General features: G+C 46.2%; 1 protein-coding gene across 4 annotated transcripts in view; it reads right to left on the bottom strand.

Moving 5' to 3' along the window:
* Nucleotides 1-14,329: 14,329 nt before the first annotated feature.
* The window catches only part of MGAT4B (alpha-1,3-mannosyl-glycoprotein 4-beta-N-acetylglucosaminyltransferase B), a 1,380,432-nt gene continuing 1,370,321 nt past the window's right edge, over nucleotides 14,330-24,440 (bottom strand). For 3 of the 4 annotated variants that reach the window (XM_069654102.1, XM_069654101.1, XM_069654099.1), the window contains one exon: nucleotides 14,330-15,491. In XM_069654102.1, the coding sequence (XP_069510203.1) occupies nucleotides 15,468-15,491 (24 nt within the window). In that variant the 3' untranslated portion in view covers nucleotides 14,330-15,467. The remainder of the gene's footprint in view (nucleotides 15,492-24,440) is intronic. The other variant, XM_069654100.1, reaches the window with a different exon arrangement.

Genomic DNA, 24,440 nt, shown 5'->3' with positions numbered 1-24,440 from the left:
AGAGAACCGGCATCGGCATCGAGGAAATCGGCGTCGACGTCAGATGCAGCGCCTCCAGAATCGGCGGCGTCGACACAGCCCTCGAGGCCGGAGCCCCGAGCGTGTCCCTCGACGACCTGAACGTCGACGGCATCGGCGACTTCCCTGGAGCCAGAGCCTCGAGAAAGCCTGTCGACGCCCTAGACGCCACAGAACGCGTCGAGGACCGGGACCTGGAACGGGTACGTCGAGAACGAGTCCCCTTGTCCGAACGGGACCTCTCCCGTGACTCGTGCCGACCACTCTTGCGAGCGGTGTCTCTCGACCTCACACGACCGACCCCACTCGGGGGCGCGGACGGCTGAGTACCCTGCGACTCAAGAATCGTCAACATCTTCTTCCTGAAGGAAGCCCATTCCTCCGGCGTCGCACGGCCGGAGGGGTAAGCGACGTGCCGGGCAGAGCCCTCCGAAGAGGACCTGGAAGACGACCGATGTCGGCGCTTCCGAGAATGCCTCGAAGAGGCAGAGGAGTGGCGAGACCGACTCCTAGAAGGAGACCCACGAGACTTCCGACGGTGACACAGAGAGTCACCCCTCGAATCATCCGTCGAAAGCCCCGCAGACTTCGACTTCCGGGGCTTGGACACCCGACCTACCGACAACTTCTTCTTACGTTCGCGTAAGGCTTTGGACGTGAGCGACTGGCAGTCGATACAGTCATCCGTGTCGTGGGCCTCCCCGAGGCACCAGAGGCAGGCGTCGTGCGAGTCCGTCACCGACATCTTGGACCCACACTCCCCGCACTTCTTGAAACCCGGACGCGGGGTCGAAGACGAAGTAGACATCTTCAGAAGGAATTTCACAAACGAACAGGTTCGAAGAACCAAGAAGAACAGAACTCCAAAGAGTTGAGGCGTGTAAACCGAGAAACACGAAGCAACACGTTCGCGGAAAAAACGGAACTGAGGCTACGGGCGTCGTGCGTCCTACTTATCACATCGGATGACGTCGAACGAGGTCCTCGACGACGGCACATCGACGTCATCGACGCAGGACGCAGACGCCGAAAAAGTTTCCGAAGCAGCACAGCTGTGGTGATTACATGTCATAGATATGGAATACGTCGGAGGACCCAATCCCCTCGAAGGAAAGAGACTGCCTGGGAGAAGAGTGAGAAGGATACCTACTTGGAGGGAGACATAAGGAAGACATAAGGAAGACCATCTGGAAAATAGACAATCAAGCAGAACAGAAGGGAGGTCTGAGCTTTATAGAAAGAGTGGAGGAGATTGCTTGTGGGGAGAGAAGGAAAGGAAAATCTTGTGAAGAAAGAGGGAGGACTGAATAGGGAGGAGTGACACCTTGAACAAGGAAGCAAGGGGTACCGTTGTGAAGCCGGAGGAAGAAACAGGGAATAAAGTCATGCCGAATAGAGAGCGTAGTGGAGAGAAAACAGAGGAAGACAGGAGTCGTCGAGGGAAACAAAGGAATGGAAAGAGATGCCTTGAGAAAGTCTTTTCAAAGGGAAAACTTTGGTAGAATGAGAAGATAAAGAGAGAGCCCAATGGAAAGAAAGGGAACAGAGGACCAGGGAAACTGAAACCTGTTGTTGGAAGGAAGTGGAAAGCCCCTTAAGAGGGGGTTAGCGCCATAGAAAGGACTAGAAGTGATATCAGGAAAGGGAGGTTCCCGAGGACCACATTGCTCCAGGGGAGGGTACAGAAGTGGGAGAAGCTTCTAAACTGTGACTCTGCTGGGGGACTCGAATGAGAGACTAGAAAGAGGAAAGCAAGGAAAGCCAGGTCATGGAGGCAACAGAGGAAGAAGGAGGGAATGTTGCACAGCAGGCCACCGCATATCCAGCCAGCCCCCCCTGGGTCAGCAAGAACCTCCAGTGAACAAGACCCTGGCAGTTGGCAGTTGGAGACCTAGAAGGCAAAACCCTGGCAGACCACTGAAACACCCCTCCGTCCAAGAACTGTGGAATTGTGGAAGAGGACTATTCACTGAACAAGGAGAGAGCCAACGGACCAAACACACTCTTCACAGATACGAAAGGAGAAGAGGCGTCCTCCTAGAAGATGCAAATTGATGTAAGACTCTTGTTTGGACACTGGAAGAATGGTTGTTGAACATTCAGGTTTTATGTTGCCATGGATTTTGAGACTTTTTGTTGGACTTTTGGTGCACTGGACATTGCAGTATGCAAATCTCATTGGCGTAAGAGCAGACAGCCTGACCTATATTTATTACTTGTATAATCCCATGGCAAAACCTTTGTTTTAGGAATGGACACTTTGCAAAGGTTAAACATTACTTTACGTTTGGCCAGTATCATCCCAACACGATTAGTATTTGGTTGGTTCGGTTAATAACATGACATCTCCTATTTTGTTGAGCATGATTATAAATATAAACTTTAACCTTTTGCACATCGCTATTTCGGGTAACGCAAGTGACAAGGTAGAAAGCCCACTGCCCACTTGCCACAAAGGATTCATAGGAGTCTCATTGTCAGCTGCAGAAAAGTGACATCACTGTCAGTAACCACTGGAATGTTAGGAGAAGTCTCACTAGGAGAATCTATGGGAAAGTCCACCGCGTCCTGTGACCAGACACGCCAAGGTCTTTTAGTGTCAACCTTGGCAGCAAGACTTCCAAAAAAGGCGCAGAAAGCATGGAGGGCACTACCGTTTCCTGTCTTCACCATATCAATTCAGGCATGGAATGGCCCTGAAGGAAGTAATCCTAAATTCTAGCCATTGAGGAGGTGCAATAATTTATTAGTGATAGAACCTCAGCGCTAGGCAGCATAGGTGCTGTAAAAGTGTTTCATGTGATAGACGTTTAAAAAAAACACAGATCTAGGTACCTGTACAGCAGAATGATTGGCACTGAGGGAACCTATAAAGAAAAAGAGTCTTCAGGAGAAGGTTTCAGAATAGGAGACAATCGTTCCTTCACAAGACTACGAAAATGTTTGAGATGATACTTGTCAAGCCTCACACACGCTTCATGGCAGCCCGGGCTTTACCCTATAAACACCGTAATCCAGGTGTCCCTGTGTATACTAAACAAAGAGTTCCACGTTCTCAGCCCGGCGCCTGGAAATTGGCATGGCAACGCTGGAAGCCTGTTTTCCGTCACGTGACACGTTCGACTCGAGCGTGGTTGCCGGTTCATGTGACTTAAGCACCTCCCACTGCTGTTTCGGTGCTTCTGAATTTCGTTACGAACAGTTAGCGCTATCCTTCCTTGGTCCCTTGTAAATTCCTTGCTTCTTTGTTCCCGTTCTTGCTCCTGTTCCTACCCGCCCTCCCTCCTTCCCTGCCTCTCATCCGAATTCTCCAGGAGTGTCCGTGGACACGCTTTGCCTTCTCTACTGCCTTCCTCCTGCCGACTACTCCTCAATAAGGGAACATCTGTTGAAGGCTCAGGAGCGAACCAAGGCAGGTGCCGATCGTCACCGTTTACCAGCCCCAACATACTACTCAGGCATGATGGTTTGGTTGTCCACCCACAACCTCCGATTACCGGGTCGCAAATCACTTCTTCCACGTTTTGTGGGCCCCTACAGGATCACGGAGGTCGTCAACCCCGTGGCGGTTCGTCTTGCACTTCCCTCCTCATGGAAGACCCATCCTGTATTTCATGTCTCCTTGGTTAAACCCTATAACCCTGCGACCCGATTGTTGTCGCGTCCCCCTCCTGTACTGGTGCAGGGTTCTGATGAATATGAGGTGGCTGGTATCTTGGACACTAAAGTTCGGAAGGGCAAACGTCTTTATCTCGTGGACTGGAAAGGCTACGGCCCCGAGGAGCGTACGTGGGAACCCTTTGAGCACATTCATGCCCCGGCTCTTCTATCGCAGTTTTGGTCCTCCCGGAGGAGGAAGCTACCTTTGGGGGAGGAATCTGTCAAGCCTCACACACGCTTCATGGCAGCCCGGGCTTTACCCTATAAACACCGTAATCCAGGTGTCCCTGTGTATACTAAACAAAGAGTTCCACGTTCTCAGCCCGGCGCCTGGAAATTGGCATGGCAACGCTGGAAGCCTGTTTTCCGTCACGTGACACGTTCGACTCGAGCGTGGTTGCCGGTTCATGTGACTTAAGCACCTCCCACTGCTGTTTCGGTGCTTCTGAATTTCGTTACGAACAGTTAGCGCTATCCTTCCTTGGTCCCTTGTAAATTCCTTGCTTCTTTGTTCCCGTTCTTGCTCCTGTTCCTACCCGCCCTCCCTCCTTCCCTGCCTCTCATCCGAATTCTCCAGGAGTGTCCGTGGACACGCTTTGCCTTCTCTACTGCCTTCCTCCTGCCGACTACGGAACTCCGAACGGACTGAATTTGGACACGTCTTGCTTTCTCTGCTGCCCGCCTCCTGCCGACTACGGAACTCCGAACGGACTGAATTTGGACACGTCTTTGCTTTCTCTGCTGCCCGCCTCCTGCCGACTACGGAACTCCGAACGGACTGAATTTGGACACGTCTTGCTTTCTCTGCTGCCCGCCTCCTGCCGACTACGGAACTCATACGGATTGCTTTCGAACTTTCTGTCAAGACTCACAAAACCAATCAGTGACTTTTGGATTTCGGCACACGGACTAGAGACTTCCTTTGGTGTGCCTGAAGTCTAGAGGCGTCCTCGTGCCGTCGGGAATAGCCAGTTGGGTTTTTTAGCAATTTGGAATTACTTGAACTTTCTCCCAGCACATCGTTTTTTCTACACCCCCCAGACAGGAACCATTGCACAAACATCAACCTACCTGGTTGCTTCCATATCCTGTGGTCATCAGGTCAGTGGTAACTTTAATTACTATATGGTTACGCTTGTTTTCCAATTGGTCTTGTTGTCTAGTGACGGTAACCGTTTGTTGTTAACCATTGTTTGTAACAGCGGAACCGCAGAATCCCGTGTTCCAGGCCTGCGCCTCCTGTGTCTCGTCTTGCATCCTGTCTTTCATGGAATGGATCCCTCAGCTTGTCTATTTGCTTATTCAGGTTAGAGGGGTACATTGCAGGGAAGACCTCTTCGGCTACACGACGGGGCAAGTCCCGGCCGGACATAACATATTCAGAAGCCTTCATAAACTATGGATGCAAACGAGACCTTGGCCACTATTTTGCAAATGGTGGCAGAGCTGCGTAACGATATGACTGCAGCTCATACAGCTACGCAACGGCGCATAGACGACCTGCAGGTCGGGCTCCAGGCGCCCATTGGCGTTGATGTATTACCACAGGCCATGGCTTCTGGGTCAGGGGTACAACCACCTCGACAAGACTCCGGCCCGGTGTATATGACCGCTCAGTTCCCTTTGGCACCACCAGAGAGGTTCAATGGTGACCAAAAAACGTACAGAACCTTCTTGAATCAATGTAGACTTCATTTTTTGTGTCGTCCGGTTTTGTTCCCTGACTCTACTACAAAAGCCGCTTTTCTATTGTCCCACTTGGGAGGAACTGCCGCGGCTTGGGCTAATCCACTTCTAGAAGAAGTGATTTGCGACCCGGTAATCGGAGGTTGTGGGTGGACAACCAAACCATCATGCCTGAGTAGTATGTTGGGGCTGGTAAACGGTGACGATCGGCACCTGCCTTGGTTCGCTCCTGAGCCTTCAACAGATGTTCCCTTATTGAGGAATGTACTGCATTCCAAAGAGGATGCCTTGTCTCGTATACACGGTGGCCCTGGCACAACCCACCATAAAGGGGAACTCGTGTTACCCCATCAAGTGGTTTGCGGCTGTACTCTAGGTGCGTCTCTCAGGGATCAGTTACAAGATTGGATAAAAACCGACCCTTCTGAGGTGGTTCAACATGGCCTAAAAGTGTTCCATTCACTCCCCTACAAACAGGGTAAAATATACCTACCAAATCACGACACTAGGCTTACCGCAATGAAATGGTGTCATGACTCAGCAGCAGCCGCACACCCAGGTATCAGAAAAACGATGGATCTCCTAAAACGCTGGTGCTGGTGGTCTTCAATGGAGAAGGACGTTGCCGAGTACCTTTCCACTTGTGCAGTATGCGCACAATGTAAGGCATCCCGTGGTAAACCCGTTGGATTACTGCATCCTCTGCCTGTCCCGGATCAACCTTGGACGATGATCTCTATGGATTTCGTCGTTGAATTACCTGTGGTGGACGGTTACAACACCATATGGGTTGTAATAGATTACTTTACCAAGTTGGCCTTATTCGTTCCCTGTCGGGGTATCCCTTCGGCTCCCAAATTAGCAGACCTATTCATGGGGAATGTTTTTAGGTTTTTTGGGCTGCCTTCTATCATCATTACGGATCGGGGGCCGCAGTTCACCTCACGCTTTTGGAAGGCATTGACTATTGCCTTAGGTGTCAACGCGAGGTGTTCTAGTGCTTATCACCCCCAAACTGACGGTCAGACCGAACGTCTAAATTCAACCATGGAACAATACTTACGTTGCCTCACCTTACAACTCCAGGGCACATGTGTTTCGGTGTTGGCTCTGGCAGAGTTCGCATACAACAATTCTCTGCACACCGCAACAGGGGTCTCCCCTTTTTTCGCCTTGTATGAGAGACACCCTCGTTCCTTGCCCTTGAGTCCTGAGCTTCCCCTACATGCTCCTGCCGCTCTTGCCTGCGTTAAGGATTTGTCTGCAGTACATTCCTCAATAAGGGAACATCTGTTGAAGGCTCAGGAGCGAACCAAGGCAGGTGCCGATCGTCACCGTTTACCAGCCCCAACATACTACTCAGGCATGATGGTTTGGTTGTCCACCCACAACCTCCGATTACCGGGTCGCAAATCACTTCTTCCACGTTTTGTGGGCCCCTACAGGATCACGGAGGTCGTCAACCCCGTGGCGGTTCGTCTTGCACTTCCCTCCTCATGGAAGACCCATCCTGTATTTCATGTCTCCTTGGTTAAACCCTATAACCCTGCGACCCGATTGTTGTCGCGTCCCCCTCCTGTACTGGTGCAGGGTTCTGATGAATATGAGGTGGCTGGTATCTTGGACACTAAAGTTCGGAAGGGCAAACGTCTTTATCTCGTGGACTGGAAAGGCTACGGCCCCGAGGAGCGTACGTGGGAACCCTTTGAGCACATTCATGCCCCGGCTCTTCTATCGCAGTTTTGGTCCTCCCGGAGGAGGAAGCTACCTTTGGGGGAGGAATCTGTCAAGCCTCACACACGCTTCATGGCAGCCCGGGCTTTACCCTATAAACACTGTAATCCAGGTGTCCCTGTGTATACTAAACAAAGAGTTCCACGTTCTCAGCCCGGCGCCTGGAAATTGGCATGGCAACGCTGGAAGCCTGTTTTCCGTCACGTGACACGTTCGACTCGAGCGTGGTTGCCGGTTCATGTGACTTAAGCACCTCCCACTGCTGTTTCGGTGCTTCTGAATTTCGTTACGAACAGTTAGCGCTATCCTTCCTTGGTCCCTTGTAAATTCCTTGCTTCTTTGTTCCCGTTCTTGCTCCTGTTCCTACCCGCCCTTCCTCCTTCCCTGCCTCTCATCCGAATTCTCCAGGAGTGTCCGTGGACACGCTTTGCCTTCTCTACTGCCTTCCTCCTGCCGACTACGGAACTCCGAACGGACTGAATTTGGACACGTCTTTGCTTTCTCTGCTGCCCGCCTCCTGCCGACTACGGAACTCCGAACGGACTGAATTTGGACACGTCTTGCTTTCTCTGCTGCCCGCCTCCTGCCGACTACGGAACTCATACGGATTGCTTTCGAACTTTCTGTCAAGACTCACAAAACCAATCAGTGACTTTTGGATTTCGGCACACGGACTAGAGACTTCCTTTGGTGTGCCTGAAGTCTAGAGGCGTCCTCGTGCCGTCGGGAATAGCCAGTTGGGTTTTTTAGCAATTTGGAATTACTTGAACTTTCTCCCAGCACATCGTTTTTTCTACACCCCCCAGACAGGAACCATTGCACAAACATCAACCTACCTGGTTGCTTCCATATCCTGTGGTCATCAGGTCAGTGGTAACTTTAATTACTATATGGTTACGCTTGTTTTCCAATTGGTCTTGTTGTCTAGTGACGGTAACCGTTTGTTGTTAACCATTGTTTGTAACAGCGGAACCGCAGAATCCCGTGTTCCAGGCCTGCGCCTCCTGTGTCTCGTCTTGCATCCTGTCTTTCATGGAATGGATCCCTCAGCTTGTCTATTTGCTTATTCAGGTTAGAGGGGTACATTGCAGGGAAGACCTCTTCGGCTACACGACGGGGCAAGTCCCAGCCGGACATAACATATTCAGAAGCCTTCATAAACTATGGATGCAAACGAGACCTTGGCCACTATTTTGCAAATGGTGGCAGAGCTGCGTAACGATATGACTGCAGCTCATACAGCTACGCAACGGCGCATAGACGACCTGCAGGTCGGGCTCCAGGCGCCCATTGGCGTTGATGCATTACCACAGGCCATGGCTTCTGGGTCAGGGGTACAACCACCTCGACAAGACTCCGGCCCGGTGTATATGACCGCTCAGTTCCCTTTGGCACCACCAGAGAGGTTCAATGGTGACCAAAAAACGTACAGAACCTTCTTGAATCAATGTAGACTTCATTTTTTGTGTCGTCCGGTTTCGTTCCCTGACTCTACTACAAAAGCCGCTTTTCTATTGTCCCACTTGGGAGGAACTGCCGCGGCTTGGGCTAATCCACTTCTAGAAGAAGTGATTTGCGACCCGGTAATCGGAGGTTGTGGGTGGACAACCAAACCATCATGCCTGAGTAGTATGTTGGGGCTGGTAAACGGTGACGATCGGCACCTGCCTTGGTTCGCTCCTGAGCCTTCAACAGATGTTCCCTTATTGAGGAATGTACTGCATTCCAAAGAGGATGCCTTGTCTCGTATACACGGTGGCCCTGGCACAACCCACCATAAAGGGGAACTCGTGTTACCCCATCAAGTGGTTTGCGGCTGTACTCTAGGTGCGTCTCTCAGGGATCAGTTACAAGATTGGATAAAAACCGACCCTTCTGAGGTGGTTCAACATGGCCTAAAAGTGTTCCATTCACTCCCCTACAAACAGGGTAAAATATACCTACCAAATCACGACACTAGGCTTACCGCAATGAAATGGTGTCATGACTCAGCAGCAGCCGCACACCCAGGTATCAGAAAAACGATGGATCTCCTAAAACGCTGGTGCTGGTGGTCTTCAATGGAGAAGGACGTTGCCGAGTACCTTTCCACTTGTGCAGTATGCGCACAATGTAAGGCATCCCGTGGTAAACCCGTTGGATTACTGCATCCTCTGCCTGTCCCGGATCAACCTTGGACGATGATCTCTATGGATTTCGTCGTTGAATTACCTGTGGTGGACGGTTAGAACACCATATGGGTTGTAATAGATTACTTTACCAAGTTGGCCTTATTCGTTCCCTGTCGGGGTATCCCTTCGGCTCCCAAATTAGCAGACCTATTCATGGGGAATGTTTTTAGGTTTTTTGGGCTGCCTTCTATCATCATTACGGATCGGGGGCCGCAGTTCACCTCACGCTTTTGGAAGGCATTGACTATTGCCTTAGGTGTCAACGCGAGGTGTTCTAGTGCTTATCACCCCCAAACTGACGGTCAGACCGAACGTCTAAATTCAACCATGGAACAATACTTACGTTGCCTCACCTTACAACTCCAGGGCACATGTGTTTCGGTGTTGGCTCTGGCAGAGTTCGCATACAACAATTCTCTGCACGCCGCAACAGGGGTCTCCCCTTTTTTCGCCTTGTATGAGAGACACCCTCGTTCCTTGCCCTTGAGTCCTGAGCTTCCCCTACATGCTCCTGCCGCTCTTGCCTGCGTTAAGGATTTGTCTGCAGTACATTCCTCAATAAGGGAACATCTGTTGAAGGCTCAGGAGCGAACCAAGGCAGGTGCCGATCGTCACCGTTTACCAGCCCCAACATACTACTCAGGCATGATGGTTTGGTTGTCCACCCACAACCTCCGATTACCGGGTCGCAAATCACTTCTTCCACGTTTTGTGGGCCCCTACAGGATCACGGAGGTCGTCAACCCCGTGGCGGTTCGTCTTGCACTTCCCTCCTCATGGAAGACCCATCCTGTATTTCATGTCTCCTTGGTTAAACCCTATAACCCTGCGACCCGATTGTTGTCGCGTCCCCCTCCTGTACTGGTGCAGGGTTCTGATGAATATGAGGTGGCTGGTATCTTGGACACTAAAGTTCGGAAGGGCAAACGTCTTTATCTCGTGGACTGGAAAGGCTACGGCCCCGAGGAGCGTACGTGGGAACCCTTTGAGCACATTCATGCCCCGGCTCTTCTATCGCAGTTTTGGTCCTCCCGGAGGAGGAAGCTACCTTTGGGGGAGGAATCTGTCAAGCCTCACACACGCTTCATGGCAGCCCGGGCTTTACCCTATAAACACTGTAATCCAGGTGTCCCTGTGTATACTAAACAAAGAGTTCCACGTTCTCAGCCCGGCGCCTGGAAATTGGCATGGCAACGCTGGAAGCCTGTTTTCCGTCACGTGACACGTTCGACTCGAGCGTGGTTGCCGGTTCATGTGACTTAAGCACCTCCCACTGCTGTTTCGGTGCTTCTGAATTTCGTTACGAACAGTTAGCGCTATCCTTCCTTGGTCCCTTGTAAATTCCTTGCTTCTTTGTTCCCGTTCTTGCTCCTGTTCCTACCCGCCCTTCCTCCTTCCCTGCCTCTCATCCGAATTCTCCAGGAGTGTCCGTGGACACGCTTTGCCTTCTCTACTGCCTTCCTCCTGCCGACTACGGAACTCCGAACGGACTGAATTTGGACACGTCTTTGCTTTCTCTGCTGCCCGCCTCCTGCCGACTACGGAACTCCGAACGGACTGAATTTGGACACGTCTTGCTTTCTCTGCTGCCCGCCTCCTGCCGACTACGGAACTCATACGGATTGCTTTCGAACTTTCTGTCAAGACTCACAAAACCAATCAGTGACTTTTGGATTTCGGCACACGGACTAGAGACTTCCTTTGGTGTGCCTGAAGTCTAGAGGCGTCCTCGTGCCGTCGGGAATAGCCAGTTGGGTTTTTTAGCAATTTGGAATTACTTGAACTTTCTCCCAGCACATCGTTTTTTCTACACCCCCCAGACAGGAACCATTGCACAAACATCAACCTACCTGGTTGCTTCCATATCCTGTGGTCATCAGGTCAGTGGTAACTTTAATTACTATATGGTTACGCTTGTTTTCCAATTGGTCTTGTTGTCTAGTGACGGTAACCGTTTGTTGTTAACCATTGTTTGTAACAGCGGAACCGCAGAATCCCGTGTTCCAGGCCTGCGCCTCCTGTGTCTCGTCTTGCATCCTGTCTTTCATGGAATGGATCCCTCAGCTTGTCTATTTGCTTATTCAGGTTAGAGGGGTACATTGCAGGGAAGACCTCTTCGGCTACACGACGGGGCAAGTCCCGGCCGGACATAACAATACTGTGGAAAAGTTAGAACGATTGAAACAATTCCTTTCATTATCAGAGGTGAATAGGCTGATGATAGCAGACCAGGTAGTTCGAGTGGACTACTGGAATAACTCCAGAAATCAAGATCAATCAGGGGACAGACGTGTCCAATTTAAGACAGACTAAACCAGAGAGGACAAGACTTAACAAGGAGGCCTTTTTTATACCGCAGAGGGAGAGGCGGAGGACAAGACCAATACTCTCCCTGCATCACGAGAAGCAGAGGGGGAGAGGGCTGTTCCAGGAACAGAATTATTAGTGATCAATCTATCCAGGCACTCCCTGTCCACATCCGACGTTGAGGCATTACAGAGAGGGCTTTGTTTGTCCCAACAGCCCACTATGATGCCTTCCAGACTACGATCGAGTTTTCAAAGCCAATGATGAAAATCTGACTTCGACAATTCTTTGAAGAACAAGATACTGGCCTTGGAACAGACAGACGGATACCACTGGTCTTCATCCCAAATCTACTTTCTACCCCCACAACATCTCTGCAGAGTCAATCATCTTTGAAAAAGCAATAATTAAGAAACTTGAATCAATTGAGAAGGAAGAAAATGTTTGCTTCCAGAACATTTCCAATGAAGAACACACTGCAGTACACGGTTTGAGCAACAAGAGTGATTTGACTATTTAACAAGCAGACAAAGGGGGAGCCATTGTTGTGCTGAACATTCAGGATTAAGACACAATGGTGACACCACTATTGAACAACAGAGAACACCATCAGACCCTTCTCTGTGATCCCACAGACACTCTTCAAACACTAATCACAGGGTTAGTTGAAGAAGCATTGGTTAAGACCACATCAGCCCTAAAGAGGCTGCTTTTCTCTGCCCAGAATTTCCTAAAATACCAGCATTTTATGCTTTCCCTAAAGTACATAAGGGCATCTCTCCTCCCCCCAGGTCGCCCTATAGTAGCCGGAATTCAGTCTATCCTAGAACCACTAACAGAATTTGTGGACTTTTTTCTAAAAACAGAAGTCCCCAAAATGCAATAATATTTGAAAGATACTAAGAGTATCCTCAATATGGTAAATAACCTACAATTTAACCCAGAGACCCAGTTCCTTGTCACTCTCGACATAGAATCTCTGTACACCAACATCCCCCAAACAGAGACACTACTAATTGTTGAAACAGTCTTGCAGGAGTGTAGCCCTCTCTTAGAGGTGCCTATACAATTCATTCTGCAATTAGCAGAAATAGCCCTTACCAAGAATTTCTTTCTATAGAAGGACACATTCTTTCAGCAATGTTCCGGCACAGCAATGGCCTTGGTAAATCTCTATGTGGCCGAGTTTGAAGAAAAACACATTTATCAAACCACTAATCCTTTTCGCTCACAGATTAGATTAAGGACTCGCTACATAGATGTCCTGGCCATCTTTACAGGTGTGCAACATCTTTTGGGGAATTCGTGATGTGGCTCAACTCAAGGAATGGATACTTGAAATTCACACACAGTATCAACAAAGAAGTTATACAATTCCTCGATGTAGAGATACGAGCAAGCAGTAGCAGACTGAGCACCACAGTGTTCCGTAAACCAACAGATCAAAACTCCCTTCTGGAATATTTCAGTTTTCCACCTAAAAGTCTCTGCGACAACTTAATGTTTTGGCCAGTTTCTGCGGTATATAAGAAATTGATTAATGCTACAGGAGTACCACACACAAGCTGGTGTCCAGACAAACTGCTTACTAGAAAGAGGATACCCCAAGAAAATGATTAGACATGCAAGAAAATGGACGAGAAACATCCCACATGAAATAACTGCAACAACAGGCGAGACCGGAAGGCCCTCAATTTATCACTGCGATATATAGTTATTCAAGTAAAATCAACCAAATCAAGAAAGAAATTCTCAAACTTTGGCCAATACTTAATGTGGGACCTGTGAACCTACCCGCACCACGATTTGCTATAAAAAAAGAGAAACAAATCTCAGAGACACCTTAGTACACACCCATCAATCACCAGACGTACATGGATACCTGTACAACAGAATGATTGGCACTGAAGGGACCTATAGAGAAAAAAAGTCTTGAGGAGAAGGTTTCAGTATTGGAGAAATTCCTTCCTTCACAAGACTACGAAATGTTTTCATTGAGGTGATACTGTGGAAAAGTTAGACCGATTGAAACAATTCCTTTCATTATCACCTTATGGTGTTCAGAAGATAATTGAGCAGGTTTTCTCGTACCTAAGTGTCGGGACTAGACCTATGGCACTGACTTAATGGTACAGGAAACGTGGAGGGGAAACTAACAACCGCCAAAAGAAAGGAGCCATTTGAACTGAAAAAATATGCCCCTCAAGAAGAGGAGCATGGCAAAAAAGTATTGCCACGCAAGAAATAGGAGGTGTGCAACAATAGAGTGAGAAAAACAGGAACGGAGATGCAACGGTTGGTGACATGGTGGGCACATGGATAGATGCTCTAGCGCTCCCATTCTAATTGTCTCAAAGGGACAGCACCGTTTTGGAGAAGCTTTTTCCATCCAGCCTTCGGTGCAGGCTTACCCAACCAGCTTGTAATGAAAGTGCATAGGGCAACAGAGTAACAATTGTTATCAGCCAATTCAATGGCACCCAGTTGGCCAAGCTGGGATAATAACCTACAACTGCAGGGTGCACTAAACCTCTGAAGTGAGCTCTTAATGTGTAGAGTTATTTTAAAGGTATAATTATGGCAAACATTAAAACCAGGTAAATATGCTAATGTCTATGAATTATCTATACAATTAAACCATTTTGACCTAGCACATGTTGAAAGCAAAGCTACCAAAATTGAACTTTACTGCCACCTGATCCTTTAAGAATGCTGCAGTAGCAACTCAAGCATTATAATGAATCGGAAACACATTTAAATGTTATTACATTTTATAACAGTGCACATGGTTTTGTTTCATATAGATGTACATGAGGAAAATCATAACCTATGCAATAGTTAAAAAATAAAGCACACCACGTTTTGTAGTATAACACATGTGTAGCTGAAAATAAAGAGCACCGGGGCTTTGTTTGAGAAGATGGGCTAAATTGTTCATATTGTGAAACTGGTATTGTGGTTATAGAAAATTCACTTTAATCGGTAAATCAACAGATTGGTTTGCTTTGAATAGAAAGATCAATTTTGTTTCTGCCGAAAAAACTGGTTGGAAACCGCAAACTGCTAATAACTTGTTGGTTGACCCAAGGCAGTCAGGCACCGTGTGGTTAGATCTCCTTGCCTCATGCCGCTGTCTGTTCACCCTGTCCTGAGAGTGCCCATCGTCCATCTTTTGGGCAGACTTGCAGCAGTGAGCTTTCACTTGGCAGAGAGGGAGTGAATGTTTGGTTTCCATGATCCAAGTAGTGGGCTGGGCTTCTTTCACTTCATTGCACTGGAACAGTAACCCGCAAATCCCACTTGGAGCTCATGGTTAATATTTGTTCATTGAAGGTATGCACTGCCCCATTAATGCTGCATATTTGGACCCCATCAATCGTGGCATAGAATTTCCATTATTTCTCAAAGTTGGAACTGATGATCACCTTCGCGAACCCTTCATTCTTTCCATATCGGACCATGATAACTTATAGCAAGAGGGCTAATACATGTACACATATTAGGTTTACCCATGCTTTATTCACAATTTGTCTGTCATTAAATGACACTGTGAAAGTTTGCCATTTTTGGGGTGCAGTTTGCAAAGTTTCTACAAGAAGGCACTGCTACCCAGTCTTTGTGAATGCTGCAGCTCCCATCACGCTTTCCTTCTGACAGGTGCCCAAGGCTGTAAATGGTACTCCCCTGCTAGCTGTAGAAAGTATTGCTTCAGGATACACAATGTCCTCCTAATTCACACGATCAGGTGGGCCATGCGTGTTCAACGCTTTATTGTGGCATTCAGCTGCACAAACGTGGAGCAGATAGCCATTTCTTCCATTACAGAAACAAAGGATGGGGAGGGGAGACCATGGAACCGCTTTTTGCATTTCAATGTTGCCTGCAGACTTGTCATTCCACCTTTTTAATGAATATCTACAACAAAAAGCAAAGAAATGGAATACATTAGGAACCAAAATTACTATATATCACTGACAGCAATGTTTTCAAAAAGCCTGCCCTTCAAATCTTACTTGTGAACAGCAAACAGACAGCAGCACAATAACTGCCAAATTGTTAACAATCTTGCTTTCCTTTAAGGCCATCAAGAACTTGCTTTTTACCCAGTAATGTTTTTTTTTTAGGGTTTGACTTTTTGTTGCATTCAACACTCAAGTTGGCTTTTGATTTAAATGGCATGTTGCCAACAATGGATGAGAAGTGCGATGGAAACAAAGCTTGTTCACAGAGCAAACAAGGACTGGCAGGGAAGAAAATGACCAACAAGTTTAGGAGTAGACTGTTAGCAGAACAGGATGAGGTTGGCAATGTGCGCATGTTATTTTGCACCACATCTAAGTATGCACTACCAAATGTTCCTGAGAATATAGTGATTGAGGAAGCTGCCAAGTGGAAGGAACTATAATTTCTAAAACTCATGAATGTAGATAATTAAGCATGGTGCTAAATAACCTATGGATATTGCCAGCCTCATCCTATTCTACTAAGAGGTCAGCCAGTCCAAATAGAGTTGGACATTTCCTTTCACTTGAGAGCTTTCTTAGCTCCTTTGTTCTCCACATGTAATGCATCAGAATCTCAATGTGATGTACATTACTCAACAATTTATTTATTTCATATATTTTTTACACGCCCAAAAATGTATTGCATTTGATTACACGCCCAAACCCTTAGGTGTCACAGCATAGATTACATACATAGAAGGTATCTTAAGTATTCAGTTACATACATAGTAGGCATCATTAAGCATTCGGTTACATACATAGTAGGTATCTTAAGTATACGGTTACAGAAATATCTTGGGCATCTTGGTCGGACGCAAAAACTTAGACATCTGAGAAGGAAGCATCAGGCAATGAGGCTAGTGCCTATACCATTAGTATTTGTTGAACAACCAGATTTTGAGTTCTTTCTTGAACTTAGGGAAGGATGTTTGATTGTTCAGGTGGGTGGGAAATGGGTTCCAGACGCGGGGGGCTGCTATGGGGAAGCAAGCGTTATCTGATCTGATGTGAAATGAGGGATGTGGAGGTGTGTGTTGGCATTGGATCTGAGAGTTCTGGTGGTGGGTTTGCGAGAGATGCTTTGACAAAATGTAGGTAGGGGCATTGTCGGATATCCATTTATGGGTGATGGTGTGAGTCTTGTGGAGAATTCTCGCTTGCATAGGAAGCCAGTGTGCATCTCTTCTGTGTTGAGAGATGTGGTCTTTTTTGTTAATGCCCAGAGCTGCTCTGAGGGCTTTGTTTTGGAGAAGTTGCAGTTTAAAAAAAAATGTGAGGTACCAAACAGTAGTATGTTACAATAGTCTAGCTTTGTAAGGATGAGGGCTCTAGCCGGTGTTAAGCAGTTTTCAGCGGAGAGCAGGGGCCTGCTTAGTGTGATGAGTTTGGCAGTATAAGCCGTGGAGGAAGCAAGGGCGCTGATGTGGTTGTTCATAGTAAGGCTAGAGTCAAGGTAAACTCCTAGGGTTTTGACTTTATGAGATATGGTGATGGGGGTGCCATCTATCACTATGGAGGTGTAATCCGGGTGGAGTTTGCAGAGTTTGGCTTGGGAGCAGACTATGAAGATCTCTGTTTTTTCTCCATTAAGGCAGAGACTGTTGTTCGCCATCCAGTTTTGGATGAGGGAGTACATTTTGTTAACTCAAGCCATGTCTTGTTCGAGGTTGCCTGTAATGGGTATAAGAATTTGAGTGTCATCAGCGAAGTTTGTATAGATTACTCTAGTGCGGCGAATAGTAATTTTGTATATGCATTGTAGAGCGTAGGGGAGAGGCAGGAGCCTTGCGGTACTCCTAAGGGTATTGGAATGGGGTCAGCAGCCTCATCCCCTAGAATGACTCTTGAGGTGCAATTGGAGAGGAATGATTTTATCCAAGTGGTGGCTTTCTTTGCGAAGTGGAAATTGGTGGTTAGGGTTTGGCACAATTTGTCATGATCGAATAAATCAAAGGCTGCAGAGAGATCTAGTAGTAATAGGATGCATAGCTTACCAGAGTCTCTAATAGGGTCCATCTGTTTTTTTTAAGTCTAGCAGGGCGGTTTCAGTACTGTGCCTGGGACGGAATCCTGATTGTCTTTCCCCTAGCAGCTGGTTCTGTACAAGATGGTTTTGTACTTGGGTGTATGCTATTTTGTCGATGGATTTAAAGAGGAATGGAACTATAGTAATGGGCCTATAGTTAGTTGGGATTGCCGGGTTCAAGGAGGGTTTTTTGAGTAAGGGCGTAACATTAGAGAAGGGTCACCAGGCAATTTGCATGTGCGCAGGGGATGACTAGGCATTGAACAAGCATCTAGTTTGTCAAAAAGTAGAACAGACTAATGAAATGTAGGACAATAATTCAGTTTGGGAAAACATAGATGTAATTTGGCCAAAAAAAAAACAATCAGAATAAGAAAATATTGTGGAAAAAGAAGGCCCGCCTGTTGCGGAGATATCAAAAGGAAGGTGAATTGCAAATGGTAAAACTAAATTTAAAACTTAAAAATTAAATTTACATTTTAAATATCAAATTGTATTGCACACATTTTTGCGGATTTTCATGTTTCAGCATTTTGCACTGTTTTCAGTTATATAGACAAGTATTTGCACTTTACTAATGTATTCTAATTCTCTATTTTAACCGATTATATTGTGTATCAATTTTGTGTAAGGTTTACTTGTTTAAGCCATTGTCACAATACAATAAAAATAAAAAAGCAATTGAAGAAGCAATATTGCTCTAGAAACCCTCCTCATTATATTTAACACTTCCCAATGTCATTGCTTATATATCTGAGTCAGACAGTAGGAAGCTTTCAGCGTAATGCGATGCTGTTCTAAGTGGGAGTGTATACATTTCTTCTGCTATTTGGGTGGCCTCAGTCTGAGAGGAGGTGGGGGTTGTTAGTGGGCAGAGCCAGATGCGAAAACTGGGCTGTGGATGGCTGCATCACAATCCTTAGCGCAGGTATGTTTCTGTCAATATCGCAGTGACACTAGGGTGTTTATTCATACATCTGGGAGAACCCAAGACCTGATGAATTACATCACAGTAAATCATGGTTAGCGGCTGATGTGAAAATGTGTGATAAAGCTAAAGAATTGAGCTTTTTCAGAGCTCTATTAATGTTGATGCGTTAACTGATAGGCATGTGGTCCAGTAGACATATTAATGGTATATATAGTGAGGATCGATCAATGTAGCATTGGGGGGAAGATTACATTAAGATCATATGGGACCAAACCCGATGAGTGCATTCTTGAATCGTTTTTTACGGTTATGTTATGTTATTTGGCATTTATATAGCGCTCTATATATCATTGGTATGACCTCAAAGCACGGATAGGTTGAATGCCCTTGGGGACAGTTGAGAGAATAAGGTGTCGTAAGGGTGCTTGGGTGCACCAGTTACGTGTGCAGCTGGTGTAATTGCCTGATGGTAGCTGCATCCTAGCGTTTAGGGGTGGTGTTATTGATATCAGTTGAATGTGTGCAGTCTGGAGGGTGGACATCAAGACTGGGTTTTGGCTGCGTTAGGCCTGTAGGACGCTTATGTGTGCATCTAGGCCGGTTTGTCATGGGATATAGCTGCGTTTTATTAGAATAATGAGGTGTTTATGGGCTAATGTGCGTATGTGAGCAGCTAGGTCGAATTTGATCGAGGGGTGTAGCTGTACTCTAAATGAGTAATGGTGTAGAGTAGAGAGTAAGCATAGTGATATGGGGGTGAGAGTTTGGGTTGAGTTATGATCTAAGACATAGGTAAGTCACTTACAGAACTATCTCAGGCAGCCCTTTCTAGTTGTGAGTCGAGCGAATGAGAGCAATTCTAATTGTGTAGCGCATGCAAGTTAGTCACCGTGCTATGTCAGGGGTACTTCGAGATGCGAGTTAAAGTTGCTTTCTAGAAGTGAATCACTCTAACAAGAACAATTCCTAAGCGTGTTAATTAATGACAGTATCACAATTCTGTCTAAATGCAATGCAGGCCAATGTTCACAAATCTATCAGAGTGTGGCATTGCTATCATTCACAATTCTATCAAAGTGTGGCACTTGCTAACATTCACAATTCTGTCTGAAACGGCGCAGGCTAATGTTCATAAATCTATCTAAGTGTGGCATTGCTATCATTCACAATTCTGTCTAGATAGAATTGTGAACACTAGCCTGCGTCGCATCTATCTAATTGTGACATTGCATCATTCATAATTCAGTCTAGATGCGACGCAGGCTAGAGTTCACAATTCTATCTAAGTGTGGCATTGCCATCATTCACAGTTATGCATGGCAGGCTATGTTGTGAGGTAAGGAAATGTAGATTGGCAGGGCTTTCTGGAGTAGAGTATTTTCTCTATTCCCTACCCATGCCACACTTACTTTGCTGGTTGAGCTGGGCACTGGCTTCCCCTGCAGACACCTGCAGACACTTTCGGGAGCCGCCAATGTAGGAGCCGCCCATAGCAACAGGGGCTGCACAGGCAAAGGGTTGCCCAAGAACCAATCAGGGACGGAGGGCGGGTAGGGAGGTGGGTGGTCGAGGGAAAGCAGGAGGGGGAAATCAGGAGGGAGATATGGGCAAAAGTGGCGCGCAGGTGTGGATGCCAGAGACTAGGCCGGCAAGGCAGATGGTAACTAGTCTATCAGGGGTGGGGCGGGCAGGGAGGAGGGAACAGGGTGCATGCAGGAGATGGGGGGACTAAACAGAGTCATAAATGAGCAAAACACAAGGCCAGGGGGGTTGGCCATGGATCCACTCACCTGCAGCGCCAGGACTGATGAGTTGTTGAAATTACCATCAGTGGGCATGTTATGGTTGATGTTTATGAAGTGGTCACATGTTGGTGATAGTTGAATAGGCAGATTTTCTGAAGGTCAGTTGGTGCTCTTCTGTGGGAAGGTGTTTGGGCAGAGTTTTTGAGTTTGGATAAGGTTGAAAGGTTTGAGAAGGAACAGCTAGGCATTTCTGGCTTTCATAAAAACAGATTCTTCAGAACTGCCTGGACTGGTCAAACATAGTAATTGTTGCTCTCCAGACAGCCTCAAAATTGTTCCACACAGCTACCATGCAGATATCCTGAACAGTGGTGTTCTCAAACAAGTCACTGCTTTGCTTCTTGTAGAACGCAATTACTCTTCTCTGTGGCAGGTTTATTTGCCATTCCACAGCAGAACTTTCTACAATCCTTGAGGTCATTCCCTGTTTGGACAATAGATTGTTTATTCTGATTTGAGTACGAACCCAACAACTGTTGTGTCTATCTCAAAGTCTTTTTTTTGCCAAGTAAAACTTCCATCCAAAATACGAAAGGCTCTATTCAACAAACCCTGCAGGACTGACATCGGCAACGAGAGATACTCAGTTCCAGTTTAAACCTGAAACCACTTTTTCAACAAAACATGGATTACTCCTAAACAACACCTGATCCATGAAAAACTTGGAAAAATGCTCGTCTGCCGTCACTGACTATATTTCTGAAACACTACAATAAATGCCAATTTCCATGTTAAAAACTTTAAATCACAAGAAGGCATTTGTTTGAATGGTACAACCATCAACGTGCTCAACATTTAATTGAAAAGCCATGCACCAAGCCGGCCTTCAACCTGGAGAAATCTGGCTTGGACATTTGAGAAATGTCATCACCACTGGCACAGTGGAAAATGAATTTGTGAGCTGGTCTTTTTCTGTATCTCACAAACGACCTTGTCATCATGAATAGGGTGCAGTCAGATGCAGTTTATGAACAGTCTACATACTGTAAGAAGCTGTGCATGAGTCGCTCAGAAAGAAACATTATCTGCTCCATGAAAAGGATATGCCAAATCTGCCGTAGGCACATAAAATACGAGGGAGGGTCTGCTTTTTTCTCCACTGTCTAGCAACAATCTCGAGCTTTGAAGCACTTCACTTGTGTCTAAGGGCTTTACAAATGAACACTTACAATATTTTTACCACAGATTGGTCAGTCTCCAGGAGAGAGAACGAAGCTCTTCAAATATTATTGACTTTGCACATAGCAAGAACATTGATCTTCCAGAAAGTGGAATGTCAACATTTGTTGTATAGTAGCTAAACTGTCTTAAAAAAAAAATAGAAGTTTTAGAGCAAAACCACCAAATATACATATCTGCGACGTTTATTGCACAGCATTGCCAACAATGATTAGGTTGTGCTGAAATTAGCAAACGCCCCTCATCTACATAAAAGTATTTAACGTAACTCCAAATCCGTTAAATCTGCTCATCCCAATACACATTCAGCCCTCCCCCACCCTCTAATTTCCTCAAATATCCACAAAGACAGTCAGAAGTTTTAATTATTTTATATAGCAGTTATCAACTTTCTTAGCCCTTTGAGTAGTTATACATTTTTCAAAGGTTGATAGATCCCATATATCCACACCACAATTATTATTTTGCAATACCAAGTCTCTTAATTGCATGTACTTGAGTATATCTTGCCCTAATATCAAAACCAGATTTACATAATGAAAATGTTTTCATTAGTTTTCCAGCAAACATATCTAACAAAGTATGAGCGAAGTACGTGAACCTCCTTCTCGCTACATCATAACGTTTTTGGGGCTTACAGCAGGTGTAAATGGAGGATTTTGGTGAATGGGGAAAAGACATCAATTCTATTTTTGAAGTAATAATACCCTATTAGCTGTAACATAGATCCCATGATTTCAGAGTTAAGCATTTTCTGGGCAATCTGCCTTTTCTATAAAAAGAATCTCTAAATGACTGCCTCACCACAGCATAATTCATCAATTTCCTCTTCCGCCTGAAAAAATAATTCTTTATTGGGCTGTATTAGAGTAGCAGCAAAAATCCCAAGTCCTTTCCATCTTTGGAAGCCCAATCCTTTTTATAAAGTCCTCATGCTCGGTTGCTCCAAACCTATGTCAAAACAACCCTATCAAGAGATTGAAAAAATGACCTGGGCATTAGAACAAGAATTGCTTGGAAAAAATAACAGTTGTGGTTGAACAGCCATTTTGATTCCTTCTATTTTATTTATTTATTTTATTTATACCGCGCACAAGACAGAGCCCAGAGGCATAGGGGCGCCAACAATACAATACAACAAAAAATGAATCAGAAGTACAAGAAGAGGTCAGGGGGTAGCAGACAGACTATGGTAGTCAGCAGTTTACTCAAATAGGAACGTTTTCAGCATATGTTTAAAAAGCTGCAAACTAATACAAGATCTAAGATCCAGAGGAAGGGCATTTCATATCCGTGGGGCAACATGAGGAATAGATTTATGCTTCACATAGGAAAGATGAGATCTTGGCTTTTCCAGCAAAAAGGTGTTTTTATATTTCAGCACTCTGCTAGGCACGAAATGCGGCTGGCCAAATACTTGGGGGCTTGCCCTGAAATGCAGTTGTGCGTAATACACATCACATGATGGGTAATTCGGCTGCGAATGGGAAGCCAATGTAATTCTCTCCTAGCAGCCGTGATGTGTTCTCTCCTTTTCAGGCCTGCTCCAATATGCACTGCGTTGTTCTAAGTCACTTGTATCCGGGTCATGTCTTGTTTGGAGATTCCTAGCAGAAGACTGGAACAGTAGTCCACTTTAGCTCGCATAATGGCTCATGCCACTATGGCACGATTAGCCGATGGAAAAAAAAGGGCTGTAGCTGGGACAGGAGCTTCAGATGGTAACTAGTGCTGGACACAAGACCACTAACCTGATTTTTCATGGACAGTTCTTGATCAAAAATCACCCCAAGTGTTTTAACTTTGTGCTGGATGGCAATATAACAATCTGCAATTTAAAAGGAAAGGTACTCCGAGTTGAGCTTCTTCAGCTGTATCGCAGTGCCTAGCATAAGTTCTGTCTTGGAACTATTTAGGGCAAGCTTATTAACTTGCATCCATGATTGAAAGAGTTCATTGGTAGAGTTAATCGAGGCAGAGTCCAGAGTGTAAACCCCTGAAAGGGGCACAATGCACTGCGTGTCATCCGCATAATTGGCGTACACCACTCCAAGTTTATCTAATTGATCGAATAGACGGAGTATGATATGTTAAAAAGAGCGGGTGCCGCACATGAGCCTTGCGGGACCCCACATAAAACAGTAAACTGATGTCCTCGAAGAAGACCCTTGCTCTATGATCTATCAGGAATTATTTGACCCATTCAATTGCCGGACCATAAAAATGCGCTGAGATCCATAGCCTCTCTGCCAGAATAGAGTGATCCACAAGATCAAAAGTGGCAGCGCGATCAAGAAGCATAAGCATGGTGATCTTGCCCTCTGTCATGGACTGCAATATGTTGTTCTTGAGCTCAAGATTCTGTACTACGAGCTCTTCGAAAGTCAGAATGTTTGGGCCCCAGGATGTCATGTGCGACTAAATAGGCTTCAATCTGTAGATGTGCTACTTTATTCAAGATCTTTAATAGATCAGGTACACACGTGATGGGCCAATAGTTACCTGCTATGTTAGGGTCAAGAGAGGGCTTGTGTATTAGTGGGGAGATCCATGCTTGTTTTATGAAACTAGGGACAACATTTTCCCTGAAGAATGCATTGACAAATTTCGTTATCAAGGGGACCAGGTGTGGGGCACAGGCTTTGACCGTGATAGCCGGACAGACATCACCCTTGCAATTGGTGGGTTTTAATTTGCACAGGATCTTGGCTAGATGCTGCTCTGAGATGGCCAAAAAGCAAACTCTGGAAACGACTTGGACATTACATGCTCTACAGTGTCCTTCAAGTCCACCGGATATTCCCTATTTTTGCAGCGGATGCTTTCCTGCATTTTTCTTAGTTTATCCAGGAATGCCTCTTGAATACCAGTGCACCATTTTACATTTTAACCACCTGATTGGGTGGGGAACAGGGAGTC

This window comes from Ambystoma mexicanum, chromosome 3q (assembly GCF_040938575.1).
Source record: "Ambystoma mexicanum isolate Mex_15411 chromosome 3q, UKY_AmexF1_1, whole genome shotgun sequence".
In the NCBI taxonomy this organism is placed as follows: domain Eukaryota; kingdom Metazoa; phylum Chordata; class Amphibia; order Caudata; family Ambystomatidae; genus Ambystoma; species Ambystoma mexicanum.
The sequence above is the reverse complement of the archived record's forward strand: the minus strand, read 5'-3'. Positions and strand labels throughout refer to the sequence as shown.